Here is a 21,452-nt window from a genome sequence, read left to right on the forward strand (position 1 = left end):
TCTCTTTAATGACTCCAATGACAGCTTTTCCTGCAGGTATTAATAGCCACAGAATTAGGTGGCCAATTCTGATGAGAGCTGCTGTTCTCCAGAACCTTTCCCTCCTTGCTCACCAGTGTTAGCCATACATGGAAGCTCAGCTGCTCTTGCTCTTTCCAAGTTTCCTCAAGCCTCTGCAGTGCATTTATTCCTCTACCTGCACAGAACCTTCTCAGGCTCCATCCTCACAAACTCCTGCTCTGGGTATAACAAGAATCCCCCCCAAAAGCCAGTGATAACAATTCCATGATGCTCACCCTAAAGCTGTGCAGCAGCTACACAGAGACATTGGTGCAACTTCCAAGCAGCAATTGTGTTTAAATGTGTTTCAAGTTATTGGATGAACTCACTGAGTTGAAATCCCTTGAGAGTTAAAATGATGACTTTAAGATCAATATAGAAAACTGAGCTCAAGCGATTGAGGATCTCAGTTGAGGATCTGCAGAGCCTTAGGATTTTGTGTCAGGCTGCCCTGGATTTGTGGAATAGAAAGAAGGAGAATAACTGGGTTAATTTATTCAGCACTAAGTGACTTAAAACCCAACTGCATTATTGACCACACTGATTCTCGAATGGAAACGCTTCAAACTCGGTGCCTTATTTCTGGAAGCAGCTCAATACTCCAGGGAGCCCTTCGCTATTGTATCCTTGGACTGAATTATTATTTAAAGACAACAAAGCTTCTGTTGAGCCTCAGCCTTTCCGCAGGGTGGATGCGAGCTCCGGTCATTGACTTTGGTAACGGGAATTGATGTTGGAACTCCGCGGCTCAGAACTGCGCGTTTGTGAGCAGGTGCAGTGGGAGGGGTGAGGATGGGCGCTGAGAGGTGGCGGTGACCGGTGTTCCTTGGTGTTTCCTGAGCTGGGGAATCACCTTGGTGCCTCGCGGGGGCTGCTCTGTGTCTGTGTCCCCTCCCTGTGTCTGTGTCCCCTCCCCGTGTCTCCACTCCGTGTCCGTGTCCCCTCCGTGTCCCCTCCGTGTCCCCCGGCGCCGCGCGCTCCCACCTGCCCGCGGGGGGAGCGGCGCTGCAGTTCCGAGCGCGGCCGCCAGGGGCGCGGCGGCGCGCGGCGCAGTGCGCGCCGTGAGGGGCGGGGGGCGGGCGGCGCCGGTCGCTCCTGCCCGGAGCGCGGAGCCCCGAGCGCGGATACCGGAACACGGATACCGGAGCGGGGAGCTCTCGCCATGAACAGCATCAAGAGCGTGCCGGCGCGGGTGCTGAGCCGCCGCGGCGGGCACAGCCTGGAGGCGGAGCGGGAGCAGTTCGACAAGAGCCAGGCAAGGACGGCGGGAGGGGGCGGAGGGGCCGCGGGACCGGCCGCGGTTACGGTCCCGGTTTTTAGTCCTGGTCCTGCTCCCGGCTGGGGGACGGTGCGGGGCGGCCCTTCCCGCGGGGCATCGCCTCAGGGCGGGCTGAGCGCGGGGGCTTCTCGGGCAATGGGATGAGGCGGGATGGAGGACTCGGGTCCCCGCCGGGCTCCGGGGAAGCGCCGGTGGGGCAGCGCGGCCGCCGTCCCTCTGCCCGTGCCCGTGCCCGTGCCCGTGTCCGCCCGTCCGTCCCCGCTGCCGGCGCGGCTCGCGCTCCCCCGCCCCCACCTGCGCCGCCGCTTCCTCCCGGCGCGGCCGCGGGACGGTCCCGTGTGGGCGCCCGCCCGTCCCGCCGCCCCCGCGCCCGTCCCCGCGCCCGTCCCCGCCGAGCGTCGCCGCCCCCGCGGGCAACCGGGCCCCGCGCCGCCGCTGCGCCCCCCCCGCTCCTCCCGGGCCTGAGAGCAGGTAAACACGGCCGGCAGCACACACGGAAAGTTTCACGGTGTCGGCCGGAGCGCGGCCGAGCCCGGAGGCTCCGCGGCAGCCCCCCGCCCCGGGAATGGGCATCTCCGCATCCCCGCCGAGCCCCAGCGACACCGGGGAATGTTTGGCACCGGGGCTGGATTCACCCCTGCCCCGCCGCTCCGGGTCACCTCCGGTCACCCTGCGGGGATCGGGGTGTTCGGACCCACGGAGGGTGGCGGAGTGGAAACAAAGCTCGAAGGTGTTTGTACCCCATGGTGTCCGGCTTGGCCGGGGTCTCCGTAGTTCTCTGGTCCCCGGGGGATGGGCAGCGGTCGGGCACTGATGGGGCTGGCATATGGCTGGTGGGAAATGAAGTACTCAGCGTGGGCAGGGATGGGCAGAGGGATGGACGGAGTGATGTGCTCTCTGCTACCCCAGCAAAAATAACAGTGCATGCCTCCTCTGACTCCTCTGCTTTTGCGGGCTGTGCATTCATCTCATGTTTTTCCCTCTGCCCCTTTGCTTTGCGCATCCTTCCATAGCCCTTGGGCTGGTTTGGCCCCGGACAGCGCCAGCGAAGGCAGGTGGGAATTTCAGGCCTCTCAGGGTCACGGTGCTGGGTAGGAAACGGAGCTTGCTGGGTTTGGGGAGCAACACGGGAAAACCGGCAATTCCGGTTCCCTCTGGACGCGTCTCCTTCAATCGCCCTGCTGGGCACCGCTGATAAACCCGAGGGCTGCCCGTGCCGGCCGGGTGGGAGCTGGGCTCTCCTGCCCCCTCCTTCCAGGGCATTTTGGGCTTTTAGCTGGGACTTGTGCTTTGGAAATCTGTGCAGTCATAGGGATGCTGTGAGCGGAGACATGGACAGGGCAGAGAGGTGGTTGCTCTCTATTAGAGCTTTTAGCTCTCTGACCCCAGGCTCGCTGACTGATTGTCACATTCACTGCCCAGAACTGACCTTGTTTCCAGCAACCGCTAAAAACCGTCCTGAAGGAGCTTTATTCTGATGTGGTTTCCTTTAGTGGTGCTTCAGTGAGAGCAGAACTGTTCAGTGGGTATTGATCTGCCTTTTTCCTCTAATTATAGCAGCTGCCCAGCCGGCTGCCAGTCGCCTCTGTGTCACTGGGGTGCTGCTGGCATGTCCCCTGCTCATCTCTGTGTCACAGGGGTGCTGCTGGCACGTCCCCTGCTCATCTCTGTGTCACAGAGATGCTGCTGGCACATCCCTCTGCTGCCTGAGGATTCTGTACCAGAATCCAGAGTGCCATCACCTTTTCCCCTGTGAGGGCCTGGGTGATGTCTGTGGTTACAGACAGGACTTGCTGACCCTGCTGTGATCCCAGGTCCTTGTGGGTGACAGGAAGGTCACCTGCTTTCCCTGAGAATGCTTTTCCATGTCTTGAGTCAGGGTGATGTAGATGTCTCCCTTGGAGAAGCCATGCGTGGGCAGTAGGAAATCACCATCCCACAGGAGGCACTTGCTCGGCAGCCTGGCAGGAGGAAAAACTTGTCCTTTTCTGCTGCCAGTTTTTGCTTTTCTTAAACAGAAAGGTTAAAAATCCAATGAGCTCTAGAGCCTGCAGGATTGCATTGTGTGTGCCTGCCAAGTGGTGTTTTCCTGGTGTAATTTGGGAAGGAGCAGCGTTAGGAAGGGAGCTCTGGAGTTCGTATCTCAGCTGTTGTGACAGCTCTCGTGCTGCCTGGCCAGGGAGGTTTCCAGCTGCCAAAAAAAAATCTCTCCTACTCTGGCATCATGCTGGGACCCAGCATCCACCTGCCAGGTGGGGATTGGGACCCTGTGGGATGGTGGGGCTCTGGGAGCCGTGGGCGGGAGGATCAGCCCTAATTAAAAGCAGCCTGGAACGAAGGGGTGGATGTGAGCTGTGCTCCTTCATTTGGGCGCTTTGATCCCAGCTTTAGTCACCAGCTTGGTACGTGCAGGCTGTGAGCAAAGCTGCACCCCTGTGGGCTCCCACAGCCCACAGCCAGGCAGGTTTTGGGGTTGGCTTCTCACCCTGGTGCCTGTCAGTGATGGGGAACAGTCCACAGGTTGCATCACAGTTTTGGCCAGGCTGGTTGTGCACCTGCCCAGGACCTGCCCGTCTCTGGATGTGCCAGTGGTGTCCCAAGAGGTTGGGTCAAGGGTGAATCTCCTCATTTTGGAGCCATCCTCCACAGCCTGGCTTTGTCAGGCAGCCAGCAGGAACATCCTGACAGCACTTGTGTCCCAGGCTGCAGCATTGCTCCATGCCCATCCCTGGTGCCATCATCCCATTTTCCTGCATCTCCTGACCAACCTGATGCTTGGAGGCAGTGGAGGCACACAGAGGGACTGGCATTGTTTTGGTGCCACTATGGTTTATTTGGGACCATGCTGGACACAGCCTCTCATGGGGGTGCTGTGTGTAGGCTGGGGCTGCCTCTGCATGGTCCAGTCCTTGTGCTGGACATGAAATGGCTCAGTGAAACCTCTGCACTGAATCACCAAGGATGAAACAGACCTTTCCTGGGCTCAGTTTTGGCTGAGGAGTGAGACTAAGGTCAATAGTTGCAATAAAACCACCACTGCCAGTGGGAATTACAGCTCTGTTTTGGGACAGACCAGCAGGACCCAGCCACTGAGCAGCTGAGGTCCTATCCTTGAGGACAGAGAACATTTCCTTCTCTAGGGGTCTGCAGTCTCAACTTTGACCCTTCTGGCTGTGCCTCCTCTGACTCCTGTGAGGCTTGGGTTCCATAGATGGGTTGGGATGAGTGTGATGGGTTGGGACAGCATTGTCTTAGGGCAGGAAGCAAAACGTCCCTGCTCCTTCTATGCAAAATGTCTCAGTAATGATTCAGTAACTCCTGCAGCAGCTCTTCCCTGCAGGGTGCATTTCCAAATCCTTCCTAGCCTTGGCTTAGTTGCTCCCTGGTCCAGGATAAACCATCCTTGCTGTCAGTATCCTGTGGGAGGTGCTGGCATCCCTGAGGACCTGTGGCACATCTTTCTGGCCAAGCTGCCATCGAGGGCACAGCCTCTGCCAGCTCCAGGCTTTTGGGTGGCTGTGAAGGCACTTTGGGAGAGGTAGCTGTGCTGCTATTGCCTGTTCCTGGGCACTCCAGGCTCGTTAACCTTTGGGGATAAGAGGATTACAGCAAGTCACCAGCTTAACTCTGCTCTGCTTTACGGCCCCACACGGCAGGGTAACACCAGGACTCTGCTGCTGCAGGAAAGGCAAAGCCAGACCCTCTCCCCAGCAGCTGGCCTCAGCACTTTGGGACAGGTTCACTTTTTGGGATGATTCATGGTTTTGTTGCTGTCATGGTCAGTTTGTGGGTAGCTGTTCTAGACTCCTTTGGGGTGGGTTTGGTGCATGGACACCTTTGACATTTCCCCTTTGGTGTTGAGTTCCTCCTGCATAAGTCAGGAGCACTCGATAACTCGGCGTCAGGTTCCTCCTATAGGAAAGCACCTCATTTCAGAGGGGTCCCTGGACAAGCAGCCCTGTGGAAGCAGGTGCTTTCCTGGGCAGGTAGATAGGACTTTTATAAGGTTTTAGGGCTGTGGAGCTGCAGGGAGGGACCGAGTTCCTCTTCCGGCACAAGTGCTGGCAGTGGAGCTGCTTCCTGCCTTCCCAGCTGGGATCTTTTTCCTCTCATGGCTCATGGACACAGGCAGAGCCCAAGAGCTCCTGTGAGGGTGAAGGAGCTCAGTTGAGTCTGAGGAGCAGTAGGAAGATCCTCATCAAACACAGCAACTTGAATTTGCAGCCCATTAACACATGGGAGATGCAACCCACTCCAGTCTGGGGTCATCTTTTATAATAAATTCCTAATTTAAAGTGCTATGATCAAACATCAAAATATAGATAATCCTCCTCTGATAATCACATTGCTCTGTATTTTTGCTCCATCAAGATGGGCATTGAGGCTGCCACTCCCTCCTTGCTTGGGGGCTGCTTTTCCCCACGTGCTGTTTGTGCGCAGCAACATCCTCAGAAGAACCCAAACCACTCCCCCGTGGTTCAAAGGCTCCTTGTGATTACACAAACAACCCTGGAATTTGGCATCTCACTGTTGTGCTTTAATGTTCCCCGGGCACGGCGCTGAGTTCAGGCTGCAAAAATGCAAAAATTGGTTTCCTGGGACAGGGACAGCCGGGAGCACCAGCAGCAGTGGTCAGATCCTGACAGATCCTGCTGGGGATGGGGAGTTTAGTGGATGCTTTGTTTGTGGATAAAAAAGCCTATTCTGATGTGTTTCAAATGACTTTGAGGTGACAAATGTGCTCTAAAATTCAGGGTATTCCCCAAAAGCACCAGCACTTTGGGGTAGCCATGGGCACCATACCATGTCTGACAGTCACTCTGCCCTCCTCTTGCAGGCCATCAGCATCAGCAAAGCCATAAACACCCAGGAGGCACCAGTGAAGGAGAAACATGCCCGACGTATCCTTTCCCTTGGCTCCCAGGAGAGCACGGAGGAGTTTGGGGTGTGGGGGTGTCACCCCCTGCTGCTAGAGTCACAGGAGATTTGGGAGACAAAGATCCATGCACAACTTGCTTGGGGGCTGGCATCACAGAGATTCATCCATCAGTGAAAAGGCAAACGAGCAGTGCAATAAAATTGCATTTCTTTGGCAGTAAAATTCAGAGGGCCTTCAGCACCCAAAAATGGCAAATGGGGGTCTTACCTGGGGGTTGTATTTAGGGGTGCTGCATTGTGCCAGTGATCCCTGTGCTCACAGGACACTCTGTTCAATGAAAGTTGAACAAGAACAGTCCCCAGCCCAGCCTGTCCCCTGCTCTGTGTGTATCCAGTTGGCCTTGACTGCACTGGAAGGGATCATCCTGGGGACTCACCACGAGAAGGGAGCGTTCACCTTCTGGTCCTACGCCATCGGGCTGCCCCTGCCCAGCAGTGCCATCCTCAGCTGGAAGTTCTGCCACGTCCTGCACAAGGTCCTGCGTGATGGCCACCCCAATGTGAGTGTCCCCTCTGCACTGTCCCTCCTGCTCCACTGGCAGGGGGAAATTCCTGCCAGTGAAGGAGTGGGATCCTTTCCCTACCCCAGCCACCTTTCCCAGGCTGTGGGACACTCTGTTGTCTTGCATCTTTGAAAGTTCCCCGTGCAAATTCCCGACTTTTGGGTGCCAAGGGAAGGCTGGAACTTCTCCCAGAGCTGGAATGGTGTAAGGGGCTGGATCCCTCCTCTTCCCCCAACATCAGGGCAGCCAGCCAGCCCCAGTGTGTCACATCCTTCCCTTTTTTGTCTCCAGGTTCTCCAGGACTGCCAGAGGTACCGCAGCAACATCCGAGAGACGGGGGACCTGTGGGTGAGTGGGACAGAGTGGAGGTTTGTGCCTCCCAGGAGGATTGGGGATGGTTTTTGAGGAACACAGTGGGCATAGAGAGGGTGAAGCCCTACCAGAAATAACCTGCTGTCTCTTTGGTGATGGTTGTATGCATGGTGGAGCCACAGGGCTGGTGCAGGTCACTGGCTCATGGGATCTGCTGGATCTGGTTACATCACTCTGGATTCCTCATTTCCCCTCGTGTCTCTGCAGGGCCATTTGCACGACAGGTACGGGCAGCTGGTGAGCATCTACACACGGCTCCTGCTCACCAAGATCTCCTTCCACGTCAAGGTGAGACCCTCTGCCTCCTCCACACCACATGAATGAGGGGATATACCACGCCAGCAAGAACATTAGCAGCAACTGATGGCTTTTTCCTTCCTTTTCCAAAGCATCCCGAGTTCCCCCCGGGCCTCGAAGTGTCAGATGAGGTGCTGGAAAAGACTGCAGGGACAGATGTGAACAACATGTGAGTGTCCTGGTGGGGCTCAGTGCCCAGGGTGTGATCACCAGCTCCATGACTTCCAGCTGGCAGTGTCCTGCTGATGAAGCCACTCCAGGATGGGGCAGTCACCGGGATTGTGTGAATTGTTTGGATGGTGTCTGATTTCTCCTGCACCAACAAAGCACTGTGGGATGTAAATGCAGAGAGAAAAACCCCAAATTCTTGTCAATCATAGTCTTTGCCATCATGAGGACTCTCAGTGAACACGAGCAGCTGGAGTAAAGATGTCTCTGCTGTCAAGTGATGGAGGTTTGGTTTGTTTTGGCAGCTTCCAGCTGACGGTCGAGCTGTTTGACTACCTGGACTGTGAGCTGAAGCTGTCGGAGTCAGGTGAGGAGGCGGCAGGGAGGCCCCTCCCACTCGCCCCGGGGCTCTTGAGCAATAGTTTCGCTCTTTAGTCGGGAATGGAGTTCCGGGAAGCCGAGGTTGGAGGCTCAGGTCCCTCCTCCTCCCATGGGATTTCTGAGGTGGTTTCTCAGATGGATTCCCCTGTTGAAGCTCTGTAGAGGCAGTTGTAGGAAAATATTTAGAGCTTGTGGCTGCTTTGAACCCACCTGAGCAAGGCAGAGTGTTGTTTTCAGAGCAGAGCTGCTCTGAAATATGTTTTTCTTTCCTTTTTATACAACCACATTAATCATATGCATTGCACAAATCCCTTCTGTCCCTCTGAAGCAGAGGATAGGGCTGTACTTCTTTTTAAAGACTCATTTCCCCTCGTTGAAATGCCTCCAGGGAGGGCTGGATGCCCCTGCTCATGTCTCTCACCTCCTTAGGAATTTTTAGGTGGCTTAGTGGGGTGACAGATTGTTCCTCTGTCGAGAGTCAGGAGCACGGAGCTGCCCTGGAAAACAGGGCACAGCGGGAGGTACTGTGCTCCCGGCTCCCAACAGCCTCCTGCTTCTCCTCCTGACCCAGTTATACAGAGAATTTATATTCATAAATACTTTAAAGCTGAGCAGGGAAGAAGCCAGGGTGGATGTGCAGCCTGGATCCCTGCCAAGGGAAGGGATCTGTATCTGAGCAGGGGCAGGCGAGGCTGCAGTGCCGCCGGGCTCGTCCCCTGCCCGGGATCCTCTCCCAGATCCTTGCATGATTAAACAGAATGGAGCAAAACCTCTCACTTTACTCAGCAGCAGCTTGAGGGCAGCATCCTGGGGTTAAACTCCTCCTTTTTGGGTTGGAATATCCATGGCAGAGCTGAGCACCCCTTCCCTCTGCCAGCATGGTCCCTCTGGGTGTTTTTGCTGCTCAGAGTGGGGTTGTTCTCAGCTCAGGGCAGCAGCCCTGGCATTTCCCCTGCCCCACATCCGCCGTGGTTAATGATCAAGCAGTGTGGCTGGGCACAGGCAGCTCTGCAAACACAGCTCCCCTCAGTTTTCAGGCAGCTCAACACCTCGATGGCCGTGTCGCAGATGTCGGCGGTGCAGTGCCGCCTGGCCCCCCTCATCCAGGTCATCCAGGACTGCAGCCACCTCTACCACTACTCTGTCAAGTTAATGTTCAAGCTGCACTCCTGTGAGTCCTGGGGATGTGCTCCCTGCTGGTGTTTTCCCAGGGTGGGCTTCTGGGTCTGGGGATGAGGCTGGTGTGGATTGAGGCATCCTTTGCCATGTCCCTGTATCCTCGCTGGGCTCTAAGGGCCTCCTCCATCCCACACAGACATTCCAGATAAAGGAATTAGAAGGACTTGTTCTTGATTAATGAATAGAAGGACTTTTGATTAATTCAAGCCCACATGCTCTGGCCTGCCAGCCCCCAGCATGGGATCACTGGGCAGCATAGTGCCAGCAGCCTTATGTGGGTATTTTGGAGTTTCCACACCCACATCTCCCTGTGCAGCATCCCTGATCCCTGTGCTGGGATCCTTCCCATCCTGACCCCTCACATCCCACTCCCTCCCAGCTTTTACCCTGCTGACTTTTGCAGTGGAGGGGTCTGTGAACATGTGTTCATGTGCAGCCCCAGATCAGTCACAGCTGTCCCTCCTCACCCAGGTCTGCCGGCCGACACCCTGCAGGGCCACCGGGACCGTTTCCATGAGCAGTTCCGCAGGTAACTGGGGCCCAGGTGGAGTCCCCTCCCTCCTTCCAACCCCTCTCTCATCTCCCCTTTGTCTTTCCCTCCTCTCCAGCCTTAAAAATTTCTTTAAGAAGGCATCTGACATGCTGTATTTCAAGCGGCTTATCCAGATCCCTCGGCTGCCAGAGGTATGGCAGGACTTGTTGTGGTGCTCTGGAGAGTTTGTGGGTGCCCTTCTGGATGGGTTTGGGGTCTGCGGACACTGCAGAGGGACCCTCTGGCTTCTTGGCACTCTGCCTGCTGCAGTTCCTGAATCCCCTGCAAGGCTGCAATAACTTTTTGTCCCTACAGAGCCCCCCGAACTTCCTGCGGGCGTCAGCGCTGGCTGAGCACGTGAAGCCGGTGGTCGTCATCCCTGAGGAAGCCCCCGAGGATGAGGAGCCAGAGAACCTCATTGAGATCAGCACAACTTCCACCACGGAGCCACAGGTGGGGGTCTGGGGCTGGGGTGGGGGGCAGGCTCCTGTGTCCTGGCACAGCTCAGCAGCCCCTCTCCTCCCCAGATCACCTCGGATCTGTTTGAGCAAACCTTCGGGCCGCCCAACGGCGTTTGGGATGACAGGTATGGGGGGGCCAGCAGGGGCCAGTGGCTGCTGCCACGTGGGACCAACCTGCCTTTGCCCACAGGGATGCACAGATAGAGAGCCTGAAGAAGGAGGTGGAAACGCTGCGTGCAGAGATGGAGAAGATTAAACTGGAGGTAAAGCCTGGCTGGGGTGGGAGGATGAGGTGGAGTTTGGTGCTGTGCTAAAGGGATGCAGCAGGAATGGGGTCCTGGCGTCTCAGTACCAGGATGTGATTCCTGATGGGGTGGAGGCATGTGAGACCAGTCCCTTGCTGTCCTGTTGTTATCAACAGGGACAGAGTGACTGCAGGGGTAAAGGGGAGAGCTTTACCAGGGCTGCTTTGCCCAAATTGCAGCAGGGCACCTGGATGGGGGTGCTGGGGAGGGCAGAGCTGTGCCCCAGTGTCTGGTGACCCCGCAGGCACAGCGCTACATCACCCAGCTCAAGGCTCAGGTGAACAGCCTGGAGGGAGAAGTGGAGGAGCAGCGCAAGCAGAAGCAGAAGGCGCTGGTGGACAACGAGCAGCTGCGGGATGAGCTGGAGAGGCTGCAGAGGGTGAAGCTGGACAGTGACAGGTCCCAGCGACTCTGTGCCGAGGCTGAGAGTAGGTGCCCTGGGGTGTGCTGTGGTGCCCAGGGCCCTGGGCTGCCCTTGCTGTGCTCACTGAGGGTCTCCCACCCCTGCAGGGAAAGCCAGTGCCACCGAGATCCGCTACACGAAGCTGAAGGAGAAGCACAGCGAGCTCATCAACACCCACGCCGAGCTCCTGAGGAAGGTAATGCTGCCTCTGCAGGCAGGGACTGACACTGAGGGCAGTGTCCCAGAATTAAATCCCTCCCTTTTGGGGCTGGGGTATCCAGGGCAGAGCTGAGCACCCTTTCCCTCTTCCATCATTGTCCCTTTGGGTATTTTTGTTGTTTTTTGGGGTGTTCTGCTGTTTCTGCTGGTTTCTGTGGCCCGTGTGGCTGGTGGGATATCACTTGTAGCAGTAGTCATGGGGTGCTTGGCTCCAGTCCTGGAAAGGGGCTCTTGAGGGATATGCTGGTGATGGGGATCCTGTGTCTGAGCAGTGCCACTCACCTGTTTAGTTTTTTGTTTTGGGTGTTTTGGTGTTGCTTTTGTCCCTTTGTCCCTCTGCCACCACTGGTGTGGCTCATGCCTGCCCAGTCCCCCTGTATTGCTCCTATCACCCTCTGAGCACCAGGCAGGGGGCATCCCTTGAATCCATGCCCACTGGCAGCCAGCATTTTGGATGCTGTGAGAAAGACATTTATCTGGGATTTATTCTCTGAGCTAGAATTTGGTTGGAAGGAGTGTGGGCACAGTGAGGGTTCCCTTGGAACACCTGGAGCTCTGTGTCCCCCCACAGAACGCTGACACTGCCAAGCAGCTGACGGTCACACAGCAGAGCCAGGAGGAGGTGGCACGTGTCAAGGAGCAGCTGGCATTTCAGGTGGAGCAGGTCAAGCGAGAGGCTGAGATGAAGGTGAGCTCTGGATCCTTCCCTGCCAGCACTGAGGCCTCCCCAGCCTGGGAAAGGCAGTTTGGGAGCAAGGGAAAGGGGTGGTTGTTGCTGTTGGGCCCTGATTCCAAGGGAGAGTTGCCCTGGCTCCTCTGGAAGCTGTTAATGTATGACTCATTCCCTCTTGCCCAAATCTGCCTTTCTTCCCCTAAGAAAATGCTGCAGTGTAAATTGATGGGTTTGAATGCTTTCCTTCTCTGGGGCTCAAGATGGGGCCTGCTCCCAAAATTCCTGGTGTGGGAAAAGGAGACTTTCCAGGAGATGCCCCCTGCCCAAGACCCCAAAACCCCCTCCCTGCAAAACACGGCTGGGTTCATTCCCTCCATCCTGGCTGGTGCTGGTGTGGAGTGGGGCAGGGGCTGAGCCCTGGGCACGGTGTGTGGCACAGCTGGAGGACCAGAGCCTGCAGATGGAGCAGCTGAGGCAGGAGCTGGACGCCCGGCGGGACGAGCTGGAGCAGGCGCAGCGCTCGCTCAGCCACGCCAAGCAGGTATGGGGCTGGGGGCAGCACTGCCCAGGGCCATCAAACCCTGGCACAGGGGATGGACCTGCCACCCTGCTCAGCCAGAGGTACAGCAGCTGCACAAGGAGCTGTCACAGGCCTGAGCGTGGGCCCAGCCCAGCAGTGCCACGAGCTGGGCACACCCAGAGCTCCCTCCTGTGAGTCTGTTGGGGTGCCAGCAGTGACAGGGGAGTGACAGGGTGTCCTGGCCCCCCGTGGCAGGCAGGTGTGGAGCTCAGTGCCCAGGTGGATGCTCTGCATGCTGAAAAGGAGGTGCTGAGGAGGTCGGTGAGCGAGAAGGAGTGTGAGCTGCTCTCCACACGGGGCCTCATCGAGGAGAGGGAGCTGCAGCTGAGCCAGGAGGCAGACAAGGCCTCCAGGGAGATCAGAGAGCTCCAGGGCAGGCTCCTGGAGAAGGTACAGTGCTGTGTGGAGAGCCTGTGGGGTGAGATGTTTGGGGGTGCCAGCCAATGCAGCCCGTGGGATATCACCAGCAGTCATGGCATAGTTGGCTCTGCTGTTGTGCTGCTGATGGGGATGCTGTGCCACTTACCTTTTCCTCACAGAGCAACCAGGAGCAGAGCCTGCAGCAGAAGCTGCTGGAAGATCAGTTTGGAGTCCTGCAGGAGACAGTGAGAGAAGCCCAGGACATCCTCCGTGATGCCATGGCCAAGCTGGATGACCCCCTGCACCTCCGCTGCACCAGCTCCCCAGGTGAGTCCTGCTCACCCAGGGGCTGAAACATGCTGTGCCTTCTCCCTCCTGCACAGATAATGTTCCATCTCAGCTCTCCCATGGCATTTTTCCCATCATGCCTGAGGCAGCTGGGGTTGGACTTCCCTGGATGAATTTTTAGCTCTCATCTTCAGCACTATTTTGCTCAGATTTTAGTGCTGTTCCCCAGCCAGGGATCTACATCCACTCAGTGGTGCCTCGAGGAGTCAGCACTGGTGCAGACACCCAGGCCATGCTAAGGAAAGGCATGAAATGAAGTTGAATTCCTTGCAGATTACCTGCTGAGCCGGGCGCAGGCGGCGCTGGAGTCCACGGATTCCCTGGAGAAGGGGCACGCGCAGTACGTGGCCTCCATGGCAGGTACCTGGGGCTGGGCACTGGCACTGCTCCCTTTTCCTCCTCTTTCCATACATCCCTGGTGGCTCCAGGGCCACCAGCAGGTGGCAATGCCCTGGTGAAAGAAGGACACGTGTGGGGCTGGGGTTTCCTGTGTGCTCCTTCAAGCTGGAGGGGTCAGTCCCAACATCTCTGAGTCTCGTACTGATCCTTGAGTGCCCCCAAGGATGAGCTGCAGCCCCCAGGGCCTGGCAGGGGTTGCCCTGGGCTGGCAGCTGAGCCTGTGCTGTGTCTGGCAGATGCTTCAGGGCTGGTGGGGGCTCTGGCCCTCTTTGCACACCTGACTGCTGACACCATCGTCAACGGCAGCGCCACGTCCCACCTGGCCCCCACGGACCACGCTGACCGTGAGTGCAGCAATGCAGGGGGTGTTGGGGGGATTCTTTTCTTTAGGGAGGCCATCCCAAAGTCCCCTCTGCCAAGGGCAGATTTTACTAAGTACAGCACATTCCCCATGCTCCCATTCCCAACATTCCCTGCCCTCTAGTGCCCCTCCTTGGGCACTTTGCTCCTGGAAACTCACTTGTAATCTCCTAGAAGACATTTGCAGTAGATGAGGGGGAGAAGATGAGGGTGGGCAGGGCTGGAGGAAGGGTCCCCTTGCCCAGGCAGGGCTGGCAGCAGGCTGTGCTCTCTGCAGGGCTGACAGAGACGTGCCGGGAGTGTGGCCAGAGGAGCCTGGAGTACCTGGACAAGCTGAAGGACAGGCAGAGGCTGGGCAGTGCTGAGCTGGGGGACGTGCGGGGGGCACTGAGAGGGGTCCTGCAGCTGGCCCAGGTAGGAGATGGAGCCCAGCACAGCCACCTTCCCATCTGTGGGTCCCAGAGAGCACTTTGGGGTGGTTTGTCCCCCATGCTCACAAGTTCTGGTGTTTTCCTTGAGCCATCTCAGCTTCCAAGCACTGAGACCCTTCCTGGTGGTGTACAGAGCTGGTCACTCTCAGATCAGCTGAAGTCCTCAGCCCAGTAACCCCTGTGGAAGGAAACTTCCCATCTTTCAGATATTTCTCCTTGTGAAACCCCTATTAGTCTTTTCCTTTACACCACTGTTCAGCTCTTCAGAGCCATCTGGAGCAGAAACTGCTCCTGTGATTGAGTTTTGTCACCTTGATTTGGGTCATTTCTTACCCCTGAGGTCCCTGAGCCATTTTGCTGCAAATTGGTGGCACAGGTACCTTCACCTTTGCAGGCTGCAGAATGCTGCTCCTTCAGCTTTCATTATTTGGTGGGGGTGGGAAGAAATTGGGTATCTTGGTGTGTAGTTATTCCTTGTAAATATTCCCTTCTGTTTCTCTGCCTACAACCTGCTCATGCCTGCTGCCTCCTCTGGCAGGAGCTGAGACCCAAGAGCCTGGACATCAAGCAGGAGGAGCTGGGGGACATGGTTGAGAAGGAGATGGCCTCCACCTCAGAGGCAATTGAGGCTGCTGTCAGGAGGATAGAGGTAAGACAGAGCTGCAGGATGGGCTCTTCTGGGGCCTTGGGGTAGCTGAGTGTCCATCACTGCACCTTTCTCACCCCACCATGGCATCCAACCCTTCCTCTTGTGTTTCCCAACAGGAAATGATGAGCCAGGCCAGGAGTGAGAGCTCTGGGGTTAAGCTGGAAGTGAACGAGCGGTGAGTTTTGGGGAGGGATGTGGGACAGGTCTGTGCCCTGCTCTGCTCCAAAACAGGCTGCATGGTCTCAAAAAAAGCCCCATTTTCTGAGGCCAAAGCTTCCCTGGGTGCTGAACACTTCTCTTGCTTCCCTCCAGGATTCTTAACTCCTGCACGGATCTAATGAAGGTCAGTGCTGCAAAAACCCATCTGGGGTGCACAGAACTCCAGCAGCAGCATCAATCTTCCTCTGTGAGACCCCCATCAAACCCCAAAACCTGTTTTCCTTCATTCCAGGCTATCAGACTTCTTGTAACAACATCTACAAACCTGCAGAAGGAGATAGTGGAAAGTGGCCGGGTGAGTCCTTGCACTCATCTCTTACACTCATCTCTTACACTCATCTCTTTGTACTGACCTGAAATACAGGAGAATTTCCCCCAAATTGCAGGAACACTCTGGATTTCATGGTTTCCCCTGCTGGCAGTACTCTGGCAGTCCCAGCTGCTGCAGATGAGCTGCTCAGCCCTGTGCTCTCATGCACAAATCACTGTCACCCTTGCAAAGCCTTGTCCATCTAAAGATGATGGCCCAAACTTGTGTGTTTTAAACCAAACCCAGCTCAAAATTGCAGGTTTGGGACTCTGATGTTGTTTTCCTTGATAAGTGTTTAAGCAGGTCAGTTAAGAGCAGCATGGAGAGCACAGGAATGGTGTTGCTCCTTTGATTCATGGCTTTATATATTAATTTATATATTGTTACATTTATATGGATATTTAATACAGATTTATATCTTGTATGTTGGACACAAGTTAATCCAGGCCATAATATTCTCATACCAACAGGGGGCAGCAACAACTCAGGAGTTTTACGCCAAGAACTCGCGCTGGACCGAAGGGCTGATCTCTGCCTCCAAGGCCGTGGGCTGGGGAGCCACACAGCTGGTGTAGGTACCCTGGACACAGCTCATGGGCTGCAGCCAGGGCTTCCTGCCACCCCATCATCCCAAATTCCCACTGCTGAGGTGTCACAGAGCATCAGTGCTGGCTCTTTATGGAGAGCTTTGCTGGCTTTTTATGGACCCTCAGTTTGGTTCAGTGCTGGTTCCTCGTGGAATTGTAGCCTGGGTTGGAACACCTGGTCACCCAGTTGGGGATGGCAGTTCCTCCCTGAAGGCAAAATGTGAAATCAAGTCCCTCCTGTCCCAGTTCCTGGTCAGATGGTTGTGGATAGGGTGGTTTGGATTGGGGTGCAGGAGATGGGAGGGTATCTTTTGAACAAAGCTTTAAAAATCTCATTCGTTGTGAAAACAAAATCCTGCCTCTGTTCAAATCATCTGGATCGTGGCTTTGAGTAATTGCTTTGTGTATGAGCTTTAATAACAGCCAGACTCAAAGATCTTGGAGATCTTTTCCAACTGTAACAATTCCATGATTCTGTAATTACAAAGCTGCTGGATCCAGCTGCTGCTTTCTGAGGGTATTAGCAGGAGATAAATAATCTGCACTTGCTCTGTAGTGTCTGACACACTCTCCCTTTGACCCCACCTCAGGGAGTCTGCAGACAGGGTTGTCCTGCACACGGGGAAATACGAGGAGCTGATCGTCTGCTCCCACGAAATCGCTGCCAGCACAGCCCAGCTGGTGGCTGCCTCCAAGGTGGGTGTCCCAGCAGGGTCCCTTGGGTGTCTCCTCATGCTGTCCCACAGTGTTCCCATCGTCTCTGCCAACCCTGCAGCCTCCCAGAGCAGGGAGAAGGGAGGCTCTTGCTGTTTTCCAGCCTGTGATTTTAATGCATGTGTTGATATTCCCACACCTGAGGCTTGCCTTGGAAATGAAGATGGGTAAAACCTCCTGTCTTCCTCCTGTCAAGCTGGTTATGTAAAGGAAATGTTAATAACTAACAAGGAATCCAGAAAAGCAGCTGCAGGAGCTGGAATTGAGGATGGACTTTGGTCCTTGCCACCTTTCCTGTTGGTGTGGGTGGAAGTGAGGGGTGGAGGTTTCAGTGAGCACACAAAGATGCAGGTGTGGAGGGAGGGGGATCCATAGGGATTTTTGCACTAAATGGTTTAAAATTAAGAGCATGGTTAAAAAACCAGAGCTGTCTTCACTGAGTGCTTGGCTCAGGTGGGAGCAGAGCTGGTTTGGTGCCCTGGGGCTGAAGGGCTTTGCAGGAATCACCTTGTCTGGCCATGATGGGATCACTGAGGATAAACCTTCCCATCTGTCCACCCATTCTTTCCACTCCCAGCTTTTCATACCCAAAAGCTCTTTGCCTCTGCCTGGGGCTCCCTGGAGCTCCATGGGGGGTTGTGGTGGGCACCCACAGCCATTGCTGTGCTCCTTGCAGGTGAAGGCTGAGAAGAGCAGCAGGAACCTGGCCAGGCTCCAGGAGTGCTCACGAAATGTCAACGAGATGGCAGCAAACGTGGTGGCTTCCACCAAGTCAGGGCAAGAGCAGATAGAGGAGAAAGGTGAGGTTTTTGCAAGGAAAAGGTGGAAAAAACAGCCCAAATCCCTTTCTGGCCTGGGGCACACCCCAGAGTGCCCGTCCAGCTCTGCTTTGGTGTGTGAGGGATGCACTCAGGAGGGGCCCTGCTTTCCCCCACAGACACCATGGACTTCTCAGGCATGTCCCTCATCAAGCTGAAGAAAGAAGAGATGGAAACACAGGTACAGCAGGTGGATCAGCCCCAGCCCTGCACTGGGGTCCCTCTGCCCCCAGCACAGGTGCCAGGATGGTCTGTGGCTGCAGGTGAAGGTGCTGGAGCTGGAGAAGCGCCTGGAGGGCGAGCGGGTGCGGCTGGGGGAGCTGAGGAAGCAGCACTACGGCCTGGCCGGGGGCTGCGAGGACACGGCCGAGGACGGGGAGCCCAGACCAGCGCCGGCACCGCGCCGAGGGATCCTCAAGAAACCGCCCATCGCCCAGAAACCCGGCCTGGGGGAGGTGGGGCCGGGCTGGGGGAGGCTGGGCTGGGCTGGGCTGGGCCGGGCTGGGGGTGCCCGGGCTGGGGGAGGCTGGGCCGGGCTGGGCTGGGCCGGGCTGGGGGTGCCCGGGCTGGGGGTGCCCGGGCTGGGGGCTGTTCAGGGCACAGTCCTGACTCTGCTTTGTCCCCTTCCCTTGCAGCCATAGGCAGCCCCAGCCCCACACATCAACGTTGCCTTCGCGCTGCTGTGCCTTCCCACGCGGCGTCTGCTCAGCGCCCGGCCCGCAAACCATCCCCAACTGGATGTTTTTTAAGGAATATGTTTTATTTTTTGTTCTTCTTTTTTCTGAACTGTAGAGTGGTGGGGCTCCTGTGCTCCCCAGGCACTGCTGAGTGCTCTCCTCCTCCTCCTTCTCCTCCTCCTCTCTTCCTCCTCCTCACCTGCCAACCGGCTCTCCTGGTTTAATTTAATTTGGGGTTCGTTTGGGTTAATTTTTTTTTTTATTTTAAAAAAGGACTTTATCAGCACTAGAAGTTTTCAGTAAATGTAGCTCTACTGTACTGCTCAGACCCTTTCCAAGAACTGTGAACTGGTTTTACAGTAGGAAACTGGTGGGCTTTTCTTGCAACCATTTTTTTTTTTAATTTCCCTTTTTCCAACCTGAGGAATATTTGACTTCATTTTGGCATAGGATCAGCCCTCAGCAGGAAGGGAAGCCTTCACCTTCCCCAGCACATGGAGCAGGGCTTTTGTTAGGGAAAAGCAGCTACTGACACACACTGGCAATAAGGATACATTTTTATTTTGTTTTTCCTTTTCTATTTTTTATTACTACAGCAATGTCAAGGGATGAGTTGCATTATGTTTTATATTTAAGATAATTTGCAGAATTAAATCTAACCATGGCCTGTGGGAGCCAGGGGCTAGAGAAGTCTGCAGCAATAAGGAATTACTGATGTGGAGAGATATGGGGGCAGAATCCAAATCCTGTCAGCTGTGTCTTCCCTTGGAGCAACTACCAGGATGTAGATTATTAAAGGAGCAATATTTAAAATACTTTTGTGTTGCTTTGTTGTTGGGGAGGGAGTTGATGACAGAGTTGGTTGCAGGAAACTGGGCCTGAGCTGTGGGGCAGAGAGAGGCAGTAAATTAGCTAAATGTGCATAAATACATATTTATATATATATATATATATATATATATATATATATATATATATATATATATATATGTCTTCTCTATGTATGTGTAGCCATATCTATCTATGGTTCTGCATGTGCCTATATATATATATGCACATATATATATATATGCATTTTTGCATATTTTATGTACCTATACTGCTATGCACTATATATAAAATTTAATATATAAAGATAATTATATTTTATATATAATTATAGGTAATATAGGTGATTTATAATATATATTAGTACATATTATATATATTGCATATATATTTATATATATTTTCTATATTTTTTATATATATATATATATATAATAGGCAGCTGTGTATGATACATAATATATGGGTGATAAGACTGAAGCATTTAGAGCTCAGCATAACAAGGTGAGCACAGCTGCCTTGAGTTTGGCTTGTGTCTTGCCATGTTCAGTCAGCACTTACATCCCATCCCTTGTTAGCCTCAGACCCAATTACAATCAAACTCCATAAAAGCCACAGTAAAACCCAGGGCTTTCCATCTGTGTGCCTGCCAAGAGGCTGTAAAGCAGTTAACAAGAATTACAAGTGGCTGTATCTCAGGTAAACACATTTCTGGGGTGCTCATTATTTATTTCAGTCCACAGCAGTCTGGTGCTGGCTGAGGTTGCTGCTGTTCCAGCCTGGCAGGGGCTGGGCAGGTTTCTGGGCACTCAGGTGCCACTGCTGCTTTCCCAGCTCCCTGGGTGGCCAAAGTGCATCCCCAGCAGGGCTCTGCTGCTCTCCTGTGCTGAGGGGAGCAGAGCAGCTGCTCTGAGCCTGCAGCTTCTGCTGCCATCACTCCAGCCTGGAGCTTGATTCCTGGGCAGGGTTACAGAGCTGTGGCCACATCAGAGCAGTGACAGCAGTGACAGGGGCCAGCCCCCTGATGAGTTTCGTTTCTTCCACAGCCCTTTTCTCTCAAGGAAGTGCTTTCTGCAGTAGCTCGAGGTCTATTTATAGACAGTGATAAAGATATATTTGCTGGGAGACTGATGTCATCCCTCCACTCACACCATCACATTTCATCATGGAAATACTGATTAAACAAGAATGCAAACTTTTAAACTCTAGCCAGAGTCCTACTTAAAGGATTCATTCTATTTAAAGAATTCAAAAATAAAATGTGGCTTTGAGATTGATCTGTGGCTAAATGTAACTTGTTTACCCCCACTGCTGTCACACTGTGATTTACTTAAAACTATCCAGGCCAACATAATCAAAAGTCTCAAAAAGAATAAGCACAAATAAAAAGAAACTCTATAAACCACTTGAAATGTAATCTAAGTTAATTTTTGTACAAAAATTATTCTTACTGCCCAGTCTATTTTTTTCTTTCAGTCCTATACTTTTTTGGAAAGTGTTTGCTAGTTGTAGCTGACAAAAAAAATCAGAAAGACAAACTGTTTCTGCAAAGGTTTATTCTGAGACTCCATCAAGACATCCTGTTGTGCAGGATCCAATCTGCTAATGACTTATAAATACCATTATTGTGGCTGTGGACAGAGGAAGACATTTAATTCAATGTGCTCCTGAGAACAAATTTTACTCAGTACCTGTAAGAGAAGCAGTGGAAAATAACCAGTTGTGAAATTGGCCACCTTCTGCTCCTTTCCACCCAGGTGAGTAAAGTACAATTTATTTTTTCTTGAAGCAGTTTTCAAGCAGGCTCACAGCTCTGCCCACCCTCTGGCTCCCTCAAACCTCCAGTGACCACAGATTAGTCTGAACAGCAGCACAGAAGCAGCTGCAGCTCAGCAACAGCAGCAACAGAGAGCAAAGCTGGCAAAACACAAGTGTCAGATCACTGGGGGGGAAAAGTGCATTGAAATGAAGCACACAAGCAGAAAACAGGCTGCTACAGGCTCTAGGAAGTCAGGTGAAGAAACCAAACCACAAAACTACTGCAAAAGAATGTTTTTTAAGAGCCCTTGAAGCCACGAAAAGCAGCCACTCCTTTGCAAGAAAAGTTTTTTTTCTGCTGTGCCCAACCAGGCATGAATTACAGGAGTTTGGACAGGACAGTGTTTAGGGATGGTATTTCCTGAATGACCCACTCAGAAGAATGACTGGGATAACCAAGAAGCACCAGCTAATCAAATCATTTAACAAATGCTTCATGGCTATGCACGTTTAAATCAAAACAAAAAAAAAATACAAAGCTGCTCTGGATTCCCTTCATACCATGTGAGACAACACACCCCAGGCCAAAAGGCATTTCCACATTTCTCCTCAGCCAGTGGTCTCATTTCAGAGAAACTGGAGCC

General features: G+C 54.1%; 1 protein-coding gene across 2 annotated transcripts; it reads left to right on the forward strand.

The window, feature by feature from the left end:
* Window positions 1–584: 584 nt before the first annotated feature.
* Window positions 585–19,037, forward strand: HIP1R (huntingtin interacting protein 1 related). 2 transcript variants are annotated; one of them, XM_079322121.1, is made up of 32 exons: window positions 585–832; window positions 6,177–6,240; window positions 6,635–6,777; window positions 7,072–7,128; window positions 7,360–7,440; window positions 7,542–7,618; window positions 7,923–7,984; window positions 9,029–9,169; window positions 9,649–9,706; window positions 9,786–9,861; window positions 10,025–10,162; window positions 10,237–10,295; window positions 10,361–10,433; window positions 10,720–10,903; window positions 10,986–11,074; window positions 11,669–11,785; window positions 12,210–12,311; window positions 12,546–12,740; window positions 12,890–13,037; window positions 13,332–13,418; window positions 13,694–13,801; window positions 14,095–14,231; window positions 14,787–14,897; window positions 15,014–15,072; window positions 15,210–15,240; window positions 15,349–15,411; window positions 15,897–15,997; window positions 16,604–16,709; window positions 17,404–17,527; window positions 17,665–17,726; window positions 17,809–18,000; window positions 18,181–19,037. In XM_079322121.1, exons 1-32 carry the CDS (start codon window positions 791–793, stop codon window positions 18,184–18,186), a joined length of 3,093 nt encoding a protein of 1,030 aa, XP_079178247.1. In that variant the 5' UTR covers window positions 585–790; the 3' UTR covers window positions 18,187–19,037. The 2 variants fall into 2 exon arrangements, with proteins under 2 accessions (XP_079178247.1, XP_079178246.1); XM_079322120.1 differs by lacking the exon at window positions 585–832 and adding an exon at window positions 1,098–1,315.
* Window positions 19,038–21,452: the final 2,415 nt, after the last annotated feature.

The sequence above is a fragment of the Erithacus rubecula genome (genome assembly GCF_903797595.1).
Source record: "Erithacus rubecula genome assembly, chromosome: 19".
Lineage (NCBI taxonomy): Eukaryota > Metazoa > Chordata > Aves > Passeriformes > Muscicapidae > Erithacus > Erithacus rubecula.